Source organism: Zerene cesonia, chromosome 17, assembly GCF_012273895.1.
Source record: "Zerene cesonia ecotype Mississippi chromosome 17, Zerene_cesonia_1.1, whole genome shotgun sequence".
In the NCBI taxonomy this organism is placed as follows: domain Eukaryota; kingdom Metazoa; phylum Arthropoda; class Insecta; order Lepidoptera; family Pieridae; genus Zerene; species Zerene cesonia.
In genome coordinates this window covers 6,171,896-6,185,368 of record NC_052118.1, presented here as the reverse complement: position 1 = coordinate 6,185,368, position 13,473 = coordinate 6,171,896, and the positions used below count along the sequence as shown (strand labels likewise).

The window sequence follows — 13,473 nt, the reverse complement described above, 5'->3', positions numbered from 1 at the left end:
TTATTTTTAAGAATATGAAAAAATCATCGACTGATAAAGAGCCAATAATACCAGTCAAGAAAGTAAGTGTCACAAAACCAGTTGAAGACGACAAGAAAAAACATCATGATGCACTAATGGATGAATTTAAGAAAGTACACAGAAAAATGTTTGCCAATCAAGAAAATGAACAATGCACAGCCAACGATGCGGAAAATAATATGGTGAGTAAATTACTTCATACATTTTTTATTTTCGTTAAAATTTATGTTAACTTTTTTTGTTGTAATTATGCAATATGATTAATTTAACTTATTTAATGGTGTAAGAACCCACGACCACACCTACGTCAAACTAATAAAGCTGAAGGTTTCTCTGTGTATGCCCACTGTACAGGTAAGAACAATACCGGGCTATGAAACATGGGTTGTGTAATGTGTTGGCTTTCGACGACTGTCTGATAATAAATAGAAGGCACTAATATTTGCGTAAACATTAATCAAAATAAGAAGTCGAGGGATCTTATTATTTTGACTGAAGGCTACGTTGTAGCTAATGAACATTCTGACGAAGGCGGATTGAGACCCACTTAAGCTTCTTACAAAAGTAACAGACATAGTTGTATTTGCGGAGACTGTAAACAAACCGGCATTTATTACGAAAATGGGTAACCTATTTGGAAAGTTTAAAATTCAACTTATTATAGTAAAGTGTGATTTAAAGTCAATAGTCTATTACATAGAACTTGCTTATAGGTTTCGAGAATTTATTCTATGTCTTATTTTTTCTATTTTCTATGATTTGTCGACCGATAACTTCACTTTATAGAGCTTACTTTTACCTGAATTACCGAGTACTGATCTCAGTTGTCTTCAAGTTAAATACTCGGAAGTAATTTTGTTTGTTTATTTTTACGATTATAATTTATAAACACATATTAACCCAACCTCCTAAGAGCTTGTGTCCACATTATGTTCTATTGTACACTACAACAATGGCAAAACAAATATTTTTTCAGCTAATCTACTTATATATAATTTATTTTATAGATTTTCTTGTCGGTTGTAAATATAATATAATTAAACTTAAGCGGAGAAATCAAGGGTTTTTATTATTTTTGTTTATTAACATAATTTTCAGCTTCCTCTCAATCCTTACGTAATTTTTATTACGCACGTTATCTTAAGAAATTATTAAGAACAATTTTCCAGTATCCGGGTATTATTTTATTTAATTGTTATTCTTTTTGGTAATTACATATCAGCTACAGCATGTTACAAAAAAATGTCAAGAGACTTAGGTCCGAATTAATAAACTGATAATCAATAACTTGAGAATGCTCTCAAGTAAACATTTAAGAGATTGCGTTATAATTAAAACGTACGTTTACAATTCGTTTTAGGCGTACCAAACGGTTAATAACTATTGATACATTGAACATTTCAAAGGTATAAATAAAATTTCCGAAATTCATGAATCTAAAAATTCGGCAGGTATTATTTTTAAATACCATATTACCTACTTTAAAATTTCTCAATAGTCATGATCTCGTATTAATATTGCAAAGAATATGGAAATTGGTGTTGTTTTTCAAACTCAAACTCAAACATTTATTCATTCAACTAGACTTCTTATAGAAGCACTTTTGAATCGTCATAATATTACACAGTTATAACATTTACCACCGGTTGGAAATGCAGTTTCTACAGAGAAAAGCCGGCAAGAAACTCTGTAGTTGCTCTTTTAAAGATTCTCATTATATGACCATAAAGATAAAAGTCAAATATTAAAATTTTTCAATACATAATATCATTCCATTTCCGTGCAAATTATACCTTTTTGAGATATTTCATTTCGACAAGACAACTAACAATTTCGTTTAACAAAAATAATACGTAGATTAATGGTAACTATATAGTTCATACAATGTGACACAATCGTATCAAGATGACTATACTATTGATATGTGTTGTTTGATTAGCTCTTAGAGAGGAGTTATAACTTCCGTAACTTTTTCTGAAACCTCTACTAGAATCTTAAACTACGTGTTTACTTACTACACGACATGCATGCCTCATTGTATAAAGTATCACCATTACAGTTTTCCTTTAACAAAGACACGTACTCGGAAGGAATCTATTGTTCACGTAACTTGTTTGTAGCCATAAAAAATAAACATCCAACGTTTCAAACTCCGTAAACATGCAGATGGAATAAGCGAAATGCTAGTGAATGTTACGTAATATGTAAGATTAATTAAGGTTAATTGCGCGTTTATTATCAAGCCATTGTTAAAAATGTATTTATAAGTGTAAAATTTCAAGAGAAATTTCTATGTAGGTATGTATGAGTGAAACAGAACCTGCTCGCGTTGATTATATGTAGGTTGGTACCTACATAGATTTATACATAAGCTTATGTAGGTACACAATAGATTTTTTCATTTCAATTCATGTAAATTTTATAGGTTATAGACACATGGAAAAATACAAAGTTTAAGTCTTAAGATATTTGTGAGGTAAATAAATAAATTAGACATGACATGAAATCACAAAGTCTTTTCTATTTAGCATACAAATTAACTAGTCCGGAAGTGTTTGAACAAAAAACTAAAAAAATGGTTTAAAAAAATAGTATGAAAATTCGTCACAAAAAAAACTAAATTAAGTGCTGACATGTTTAACCAATCAATTACATAATTATTTTTACGAAATGAATTGAACTGCTTCGACAAGGCTTCGACACAAGAAATTACATAAGCGTGTACTTATTGGGGCGTAAATAACTAGAATTTATTATTAATTATTGTAACTGTTTTAAATCTCTTACTGCATAGCTCCGTAGATAGTTATGCTAGTGAAATGGTTATAATGAATTTTCATTTATAAAAATTAAAATTTCATAAAATTCTATTTATACTATCGTTTTCTAACTAAATCTGCGTCGATGAAACCATTAATACATAGTAGATTATATATAATCTAGGATAATATATATTAGATAATTCAAGGACAGTTCTTTTTTTCCGTTAGGAAAGAAAAAGGATTTATGTGGCAATAGATTTTTCTCTACCTTTCTTCTTTTGAATCAATAAACGAACATGAAATGTACCTACATAACTTTTTCAATAAATGTGAAGTGCTTTCACCTTCACTTTTATCAGTCGTGATAATGATAAAAAATTATTGTAGGTATTCATCAATATTTGCCTTCTTTTTTATAGTGACTTGACGTATCTACATACATATATATTAGTATAAAGAAGCGTTATTTTCGGATTCCATTACTCTTCAACAACGGTTTGCTGGTGCATTTATAAAACCACAACATTTATTATTCCTTTCAACAATAACGTAGGGTTGTACAATAAAGTTTTAATTTAATATAACATTGATATTTGTATTATAAGTTTTATGCGTGAAGCATTTATTATAAAACAAGGTCTTTCTCCGCGTCTGTTTGTCGGTCTTTCAGGCCGCGATAAATTCAATATGCACCGGCTTCCAGTCTGTTTTAGTATACTTTATAACTTGTTCAATTTAAGACAACGCGGGTGAAGGCATGACTGAAAGCTAGTATCTATAAAAGCAAAATAAATTAGAAAATGCTTTGATATTTTATATTAAAACTTTGTTAACAAATTTGTTTTAATGCAGTTATAGTTAAATCTTTGACACAATGCATATTACATATCTATGTTACCTTCCACTTGGGTAAGTACAGGTGCCGGCTCTGGGTTAGAACGGGTGGGGAGCGGTTGCTCTATGCATTTATTTTCTTAGATTTTTACCTTTTATTTACTAAAAGGCAAAAAAATCGTGAAGCTAAGAGTGAGATGCGTGAGATTTCAGTAACTACTAGGAATAAATGTTGAAAAATATATGGTAAAAATAATAATATAAACGAAAATGATCGATCGAACAAAAGACGCTTAGAGTTTCGACTCTACCCTCATTGCGAGCTACGGCCGGCCAGAGTACATGACTCGCCTTTCATAAAAATTATTGTCACACACAATTGTGACATGATTGCTATAACTCTTTCTTACATTTCGCAGTATGGCAACTTCGTAAAAACTCCGATCTCGATACTATTTTCCCACAATCTTTAATTTGTATTTGTCAATGAGTATTGGCATAGATTTCTGTTTTTATTTTCTAAAAATAAAGTAAATATGTACGATTAATGCAAGATGGTGATTTTGAGGCGAATGCCCATTGAAATTTGACGCTTTCCTACAATTCTTTAAAACTTTGAAGCAAAGTCAAAAAGGCACCTAATTTATCCTTGGACGTAGAATACAGTTCAATAACCACCATAAAAAGTATACCATGTTTTCATGTTTGAGACAACGGATCGTTATCGGATATAAAGTATTAATTAGTTATTGAAGGCATTTCCATAAAAAAACATATATTTTTAACGTCATATTCAACTTTTGCATCGCAAACTCGAATGCAATAAATCATCGATTTTCTGCATGACTGTAAAACCACACTTCGACAAGTTAATGGTACAGTGATTTCGTATGATTGTGCCGTGCACTGATAACGCCGCGCCGGGGCCGCGACCACCGCTCCTCCGCTCCGGCGCCGCAGTCCGCGCCGCATCCGCCGCCGACGCGCACCACCGCGCCACAACGCAGTCGCCTAACAGTTGCACCTCATCACACTCGCCAGCTAAACGCCTCAGCAAAATCCCCAATTTCCTCGCTATTGAAAAAATCTCCGACCTTCACGCGTTCTTGCCTTTATTAACACACTTATAGTTCTGTGCATTATTTACGCTCAGTGAAATGCTTAAATTCACAGTGATTTATGTCGTCATTTCTATGATGTTTAGGTAAAGTGTACTGTGTTTTCAAAGTTTTCAAATATGAAGAAGAGTCATAAATCTAAGCCTCTCTTCAGCATTCAGTGCTATGAAGTAAGTGTAAAAAGTTTAAATTAGAAAGTAAAAACTTCTTAGCTATATTATTATGGAATATCATAATTAAGTACATGAAATAAACATAAACATTAAACTAGCGGCATAATTTTCCTTGTAGGCTTAATAAAATTATCATCCTTACATAGCATAAAAATTAAAAGCGGTATTTTTATTATAAATATTGATATTGGTTATTTGTCATACTAGTTGTTATCTATCGGACAGATTACAATAGATAAGTATCAGGAATGAATGACATTAAAACATGAAACATTTTGTGTTGATAAGCATATTTCATTATTTATTTTTTCAAAACGGCTGCGTGGAAAGCCATAGGAAGGTATAATCATTAAGATAATGTTCTTCAAGAGAGACTTGTTGGATTACGCATCACTTTTAAGTTAAAATATATGTTTAAAACTACTAATAATTACGTCATTCGGTAATGAGTTTCAGTGGTTCCACATAACTCGTCGGAATTACATACATTAAACACAACACAAAAAGTTAGACATTAGTAACACTTTGAGCTGCGCGATACTTACCTTGACGTCACCTACCTGTTTGTTCTTGGATTTATTTGAATAGGTTTTACCGTATATTACATGATGCATAAAGGGCATACATATCTGCAGTGGCAGTTAATTATGTAACTATTTATGTGTACGTTCTATACAAATAACATAACTTCAAATTAAAAACAAAAACCTAAATGATGAGCCATATGGAGAAATAAATTAACAATTCGATTTATAAAAAAGGACAAGGTGAACTTGCAGTTTAAAGTTTATTTACCTATAAGGTTGGAACTGTTTCGCAGAAAGGGAATGAATTAACGCAGCCGAAACTGGTTTAGTGAACTTTACCTTTACTTTTCAAATGTTAAGCTGAAATCTATATAAAACAATTATTTGATTTGTCCTTTTATAATACCTCTCTATAACATCAGTATGTTCACCGAGCCGTAATAAATAAAGGTTACTCATGAATAAGTATCGATGTTTACAAAACTAAAACTTAACTATAAATTAAAAAAAAAAACAACAATTCAAGAACTTTACAGAGCAAGAAACATTGCTAGTATTATCGTTATGCCATTTGTAATCGCATTATGTTATGTAAATCCTAATTATCTTACTAACATACCTACTCGTGCAATTAGAATAAAAATTATTATTTTCTATATTTGTTACCGTTATAATTAACTACAACTTAAGTTTTATATAATAGAGACGGACGTTGAAACTAATTAGCTTACACCCTTTGCATAATATGATCATTTGAGTGGTAATGAATGTAGGGCTATCAAATCATACAATGTGAAAATAACAGAAGTTCAAAGAACATTCACGATGTTAGTGGACATCTAAAAAAGTTGGTAGATATTTCGCCACCTTTATTACCTGATTCTTGTCTACGAGTCTACTACAGACATCTCAGCCTAGAAGGCGTGTTGGGGAGCCTTAACTCTCCACCACGCCTTCTAACTTCAAGCCAAGTGCATTCTGCGCATATTGTCGAAATTTTTGCTTTTTGTATATACATTTTTTTTTTATGTATCATCTTTAACTGATTGGAACAGTGGTTAATAAATACAACAGATTTTCCATATTTTTTATTTCAGTTGGCCTAGTTCTACACTCGACTTCTTGGTTGAAACTCACTAAAGCTCCCACTAACAATAAACTTAAAAGAAAACTTAAATTACAATCCAACATACAGTCTCATATTTTTATGTTATCCTAATATGTGTTAAAATGTTATGTTCACTGTACATCAACAAGTATTAGAACTATTTGTTAAATTATCACAATTCTACTTAATATTATAAATGCGAAAGTTTGTAAGGATGTGTGTGTGTGTGTTTGTTGCTCTTTCACGCAAAATATACTAAATCGATTGCAATGAAATTTTGGTACGTAGACAGCTGGACAACTGGACAAACACTTGTTTAAAGAACCTAACGAGCTGCGATCTTTTTTTTTTTTAATTCATGATAGGGAAGCGCTTGACCACGATCTCGCCTGATGGTAAGCTGAGATGTGGTCTAAGATGGAGCGCGCTTCCCTAGAAGGTACTTGTTCACTCTTCTCTTGAAGACCTACAGATCTCACCACATTATTTAAAATTCTTTCGAATTTCCTATAAAAGAGGTTTAAATATTATGTAGGTTTTCAACCAAATTTTAATAATATTATGTTTTAGGATCGGCAACACACATTGCGAGTAAGGAAATCTGTTGAAGAATCGATAGAAAATTTAAAAGAAAATCACATCCAAGAAAGACTAAATAATGCGGAAAAACCACCTCCACCACCTCCAGTAAGTATAAATCACCGAAAATAATTTATTTAAAAAACATGACATACTTAAATATGACATCTTTAACATTTTCTTAGTAATTATCATAACCATTTTCGGTATAAATTAAACTTTACTTCCGGTAACCTATAAATTAAAACAATTCATTTATAAACATGTCTTAATAATTTATTTAAAAATGTTTTAATTTAAACATGATTGTATCTCACTCAGCAGAACTCCTTGCAATTATTTCGTTTAAGAAGCTACTTAGTAAGAAGAGTTTTTTTTATTTATTTATTTAACAGATGCCGATCTCCAATGGTCATCATGGCGTCGATACTAAAAATGGGGATCCAAAACCAAAGACAGATGAAACGAATTTCTTAAAATCACCTAATGTGAAAAAGGTTGCAACGGTCAATCGGACTCCTACACCCGATTACAATAACAAAGACATACCTGTGCCAGTTAAAGCAAAGAATTATATTGAAGGAAATGCTGATATAGATTCGTTAGAGTCTTATAAACTACAAAATCCATCGAACATGCAGCCAAGGCCTCCTTCAAATTATTTCAGTAAAGCACCCAATGGAACGGCCACTATGAAAAAACATTCCAGACCAGTATCCGTTACCATTGGAGAATATGTTAACAATATGCATACGAGAAGAGAGCCTTCAAAATTAGAATTCCTTAATGGAGACACTAAAAAGAATGGACATAAAATAATAGACGAAGATTCCATAACGAGCCGTCTGCAATCAGAATTAGCTATGACGCTATCTAGGTCAAATTTGCGTAAAAAGACTGAAGCCATGGTAAGTCTGTTGAAATGAATGAAGAAATAAATGTAATTATAATGCTTATTCGCTTTAGTTATTATTTCTTTCAGGATTGTAATGGTATCTTAGCTAGAACCTTAACTAAGATCGATTCGGTTGATGAAAATTTTCACGCTAGATATGGCAACAATTTATTACCGCTACCGCCAACTATAACCATACCTAAAGTAACAAAATTCAAACATTGATCGTCCAATGCCTGCGCCACTCTAATGATAGAATAAAATTAGGTACATGAACGTACTCAATAATCACTCAATAAATTTGGTAGCACAATGTGTTTCGTTCACTACTTAAGTCATAGTTATATTTATCACCCTTAATTGTAACTGGTTTAGGATCATTATTTACATGTTAATATACAACACCCCTTTAAATTTTACGCATTTCATTAAATAACTTAACATGTTGATGTACAATATACAACGTTGTTTATAGTACGCCAATGCCAAAATATAGGTAATAAATTAACAGGTGATGGTTCTTGGTTACCTCTATGTCCATGGATTACCCGCAGGAAATACAAAACAAATCAGTACTTATCACAATGTGAGGTAGCTTTTTCTAGATAATTATGCACATCGCAATTACATCAAAACTAATGTTGTTTACAACAAAATGTATTCTTTTTTAATTGTGTCTTATTGTAATTTAAAGCTTTTAATAGATTTAGACCAGTCTTTAGATAACACATAATATCCAAGACAGCACATTATTTATTGGTAAGAAACATATAATGGTCTTATTTAATTATAGGTATACTAACTAAATACAGAATTTTTATCCATACATTTATTTACCAACGTATTATTGGTCAAATTTTGAGTTTTTTTTACTACGACTACGATTTGAATTTAACATTGTTCTTAACAATAAGCCATAAAGGATTATTGTAATAGGGAAATATGTTAAGTTGATATAGATGAATGCTGTACCTAAACCTTATAATAAACTAGTAATTGCACAGTAGATAGAGGAACATATAATTGTCAAAACCTAATGTAAAATAATTGTTAAATACCTTTGACCTCTAAAAACGACGATCAGAAAACACTAAACGTCGTTGTTTAGTTGTCATCTCTAATCACGCACACATGCTTACGTAGAAATAAGAATACGCGACGTATTAAAAATCTGTCGATAACAATAAATAAATAAAACACTATTATTATGTTGCTAAAATTGTAATATGGCAAAACACCAGAATGATCGACCATAAATTTACATGATTTAGGTAATCGTTAAAAAAGGTTCTTTGTTTCTATCGTCATCTCATACATTTTTGTTATTCTAACTAGAGTTACAGATATCATAATACACAGTAGTGGATAATATACTGTAAGGTATTATAAAAGGTAAATTTTGTAGTAATCAGCCGTATATCATGATGGTTAAATCAGCTCAGCCTAGAATAAAACATAAATATAATTGGTCGTTGTTATTTATAATGATACGGCTTTTCTAAAGACCTGTAAAAGAGGAATATACCACCTTATACAGTTTGGTTAACTCAGAGATCATACAAATTTTTTTCATAAGATAAACAAAGACATATTTTTCCGACATTTTCACATTTCATAATCCTTATAATGCCTTAAAATCATTACGCAAAAAATGTTTACCTTACAGATTATTATTAAAAACCGCATAGTTTTCATTCAACAATTTTCGAATATGTACACTATACATTTTATTATATTCCTAGACGCTCGCCCGGCTCCGCCCGGGTATCAAGATTCCAGTTTTATCAGAATGGAGCATTTAATCGGGATAAAAAGTATCCTACAACCCAAGTCAGCACCATGCATTCCGTCTGTATACCAATATATTTAATAATTTAATTTCATCAAAATCGTTTCAGCAATTTCAACGTGATTAACGGACAAACATCCAAACAAATAAACTTCCACATTTATAAAATTTGTATGATATTTCGTTAAAGAACGACCTCTCACTTTTTTTGCGTTAAGTTAGGAATAAATATTAACTAATACGGAGAAAAAGCGCTTTTCTCGTACAATATTATTTAATTAATCGTAAGTTACTCTAAATAACATTGGTAGTCATAAATTAGTGGCATAGTGTCAACTTAGTTCTAATGGTGATGGTATTTCTGATATCTTAATGAAATATGCAATTAATCGATAAATAACATCGAATTTGATACAATAAAAAAAAAATGAGGAATGAAAAATTGAAGAAATGTTTAATTTTTTTTTTTCTTTGTTCACAGGCTGATGGAGAACGGTAATAACATATTGGATTATTAAAACTATTTATGTTACTTTTAGCCAATAAAATATTCAAGTCAAAATAATTTTATAGTATAACTAGATGTGAACCTATGTTAGGTGTCAATAGAGGTCAAGTTGATATGTTTTTGTGAAGAACTTTACCGTCGATGTAATTTTCAAAAGATTTTTTTTTTATTTTCCATATTATATATGAATAAGAAATAAAATTTATTTAGGAATATTTTCATGATTTCAACGTGTTGTTTTATAATAGGCACACTTGAAGACTTCGGCGCACCTCATGTAGGTATAGGGACGTAAAAATATATCAGTGCTTGCAAATGTGTAATTTTAATAATTCATTTAGATTGATTGTCTGTCGCGATAGCAGCCATGAAATATTTTGATTACTTATTTACTGAATGTAAAACAATATTATGATTTGTCTTAAGTGTATGTTGAAAAGTTTAGATTATTTGATGGTAAACTCAAAGCAAGACTGAGATTCGCACCTCGTGGAGCATCGGAATAAAATTCAATTTTGGAACTGTGAAGTATAAACACTTACCTAAGTCATAATTAATGTTATTTTACACAATAAATATAAGTACTTCAAAACAGTCTTTTATTCGATACCTAATATTCCTATCACTGTAAACCAAATTATTAATACAAGTAGGTAATAATCATTATTCTTAGTTAATTAATAGCCGACCGCAAGTTTTGTTTATGTAAAAAAGTACCTGACCGACCATACTAATTCTTTACAGACCTCAACTTAAGAAGCAATACACTGCTCAGGCTTGTACTCATTTTTTAGGTAGTTTTTAATTTGACGAGAACTGTTTTGTGGGAGGGATGAATAAGCTGCGATCCCCCTTCCCTTCCCCCCTTCTGACGCATCGTAGTATTCTAGCTATACGTACAGTAGCACAGTAATTTTAAACAATACAACATACCCTAGAACAATAATATTCCTAATAATATGAAAGAGTTTCGAAGGAATTTTTTTGTTTTGTTATAGTTCGGAGAGCCTACTATAATATGGATGGCTTTATGGAGAGAGTTGACACTAGGAACTACGGAACCCTGCCATCATCATTATTTAAAACGTAATTTTTTTTTCTATATTTTGATAATAATATAAACTTAAGTAAATGATTTTTTTACACTTGCTAATAGAATTATAATATAAAGTTAAGTAAATGATTTTTTTATGCCAGAAGCGGGAACTGAGCAAGTGGTTTGCCTGATGATAAGTGATCACCACTGGCCATAAACATCACCGTACGAAGCACAGTAGCATGCTACTATTTCACGCCGGTTTTCTGTGGGGGTGTATTACTTCCCAGTTACTTCTCAGTTTCATGCCGAAGCGTTCCAGGAATCGCTATATTTAAATTATTTATTCTGTAGTCTGTACCTATATGAGTGCATAATCTATGGTCTGTACCACCTCTATACCGCTACCCGGCGAATTTGTCAGGTCACAGATGTCAATAATTTAAAAAGTTTACACAATTTATAATAAAATATTATTTCGAAATGATTAAGAATTTAGCTCAATATCTAGAATTGACTCTCGTATAATATTTCTTATCGGAGTCTTTTAAAAGAAATACGCATTTTATTGTAAATTATATTACTATGTCTTCGCCTATAACCGCAAAATTTAGCTTATTAAGTAATTCTCGAGATGATAATGCCATAAAAAATGTCTGGAATCACAATTTATACGAAGAGTTCCATGTAATTAGACAGGTAGATATTAAACAATAATCATGTTATAAACTTGGAAATTATGATACTTAAAATTATTCTAATTAGGTTGTTCAGAAATACCATTGGGTCGCTATGGATACAGAGTTCCCGGGGGTCGTCGCACGTCCGATAGGCGAATTTAGGTCTACAGCAGACTACCAATATCAACTCTTAAGGTGGGTTAACAATTTTTTCTATACAATTGACTTGTAATTAATTTCTTCAATTGTAATGAATATTCATTTATATTTTCAGGTGCAATGTGGATCTGTTGAGAATAATTCAACTGGGTCTCACTTTTATGGATGAAAATGGCAAAACTGCCCCAGGTTGCTCTACTTGGCAGTTCAATTTCAAGTTCAACTTACAGTAAGCTCATAGTTATTTCTGATATTTATTGACATATAATATGTAAAATTTTAATTCTGTATGAGAAAAATTATAAACTTTCAAAAGATCTGTTGTTGCCAGGGAGGATATGTATGCCCAAGATTCTATAGATTTATTACAAAACTCTGGACTTCAATTCCGTGAGCATGAGGAACATGGAATTGAACCATTAGAATTTGCTGAGCTATTGATGTCATCAGGTAAAAAAAAAATATAAAAATTTATTTTTTGTTCATAATTATATGCTTATTATAATATTCATCATCATAATCATCAGTCCATATATAGTCAACAAAGTTTTAATTTCCACCATTTCGGGCAATTGCGATGTTATCCACATGTGCAGATAAAATAAAAAATATGTTTCCTATACTCACTTGATCTTGAAACCCCGACTTATTGGTTTTAAGTCCTAGGTCTTCACCACTGAGCCACCACTGCTGGTGCGCTGCCACAATATTATAATATTAATTTATGATTTAAAAAATATTCACTGTGAAATTGTTTATAGGCATTGTCCTCATGGATAATATTAATTGGCTCAGCTTTCATTCCGGCTATGATTTTGGATACTTGCTTAAACTTTTAACAGATCGAAACTTACCTCAGGAGGAAAATGACTTTTTTGACAGTTTAAGATTATACTTTCCCACAGTATATGATGTCAAGGTGAGTATCTTCTCATAATGTATGTACACAAGAACACTTATTCTTCCATAAATCACATAAACAATTAAATATACATTATTTTATCATTTTAGTATCTTATGAAATTGTGTAAGAACTTAAAAGGTGGGTTGCAAGAAGTAGCAGATCAATTGGAATTGAGAAGAGTTGGGCCTCAACATCAAGCTGGTTCAGATTCTCACCTTACGGGAATGGCATTTTTTAAAATAAAAGAGGTTTGCTTCATCCTACTAATATTATAAATGCCAAAGTTTGTAAGGGATGTGCGCGTGTTTGTTGCTCTTTCACGCAAAAACTACTGAACCGATTGCAATGAAAATTGGTACGTAGACAGCTGGACAACTGGA

The 13,473-nt window shown here is 31.3% G+C and overlaps 2 protein-coding genes across 6 annotated transcripts in view; both read left to right on the top strand.

Annotated features, from left to right (window-relative positions):
• Nucleotides 1–10,906, top strand: part of LOC119833630 (ribonuclease 3) — a 29,982-nt gene extending 19,076 nt beyond the window's left edge. For 2 of the 4 annotated variants that reach the window (XM_038357723.1, XM_038357724.1), the window contains exons 9-13: nucleotides 12–203; nucleotides 7,114–7,230; nucleotides 7,518–8,030; nucleotides 8,105–8,284; nucleotides 10,288–10,906. In XM_038357723.1, the coding sequence (XP_038213651.1) occupies nucleotides 12–203; nucleotides 7,114–7,230; nucleotides 7,518–8,030; nucleotides 8,105–8,242 (960 nt within the window). In that variant the 3' untranslated portion in view covers nucleotides 8,243–8,284; nucleotides 10,288–10,906. The remainder of the gene's footprint in view (nucleotides 1–11; nucleotides 204–7,113; nucleotides 7,231–7,517; nucleotides 8,031–8,104; nucleotides 8,285–10,287) is intronic. The other 2 variants (XR_005287966.1, XM_038357725.1) reach the window with 2 other exon arrangements.
• An 834-nt stretch (nucleotides 10,907–11,740) lies between these two features.
• Nucleotides 11,741–13,473, top strand: part of LOC119833624 (CCR4-NOT transcription complex subunit 7-like) — a 3,136-nt gene continuing 1,403 nt past the window's right edge. The window contains exons 1-6 of one of the 2 annotated variants that reach the window (XM_038357716.1): nucleotides 11,741–12,049; nucleotides 12,116–12,225; nucleotides 12,305–12,418; nucleotides 12,506–12,639; nucleotides 12,951–13,108; nucleotides 13,201–13,341. In XM_038357716.1, the coding sequence (XP_038213644.1) occupies nucleotides 11,936–12,049; nucleotides 12,116–12,225; nucleotides 12,305–12,418; nucleotides 12,506–12,639; nucleotides 12,951–13,108; nucleotides 13,201–13,341 (771 nt within the window). In that variant the 5' untranslated portion in view covers nucleotides 11,741–11,935. The remainder of the gene's footprint in view (nucleotides 12,050–12,115; nucleotides 12,226–12,304; nucleotides 12,419–12,505; nucleotides 12,640–12,950; nucleotides 13,109–13,200; nucleotides 13,342–13,473) is intronic. The other variant, XM_038357717.1, reaches the window with a different exon arrangement.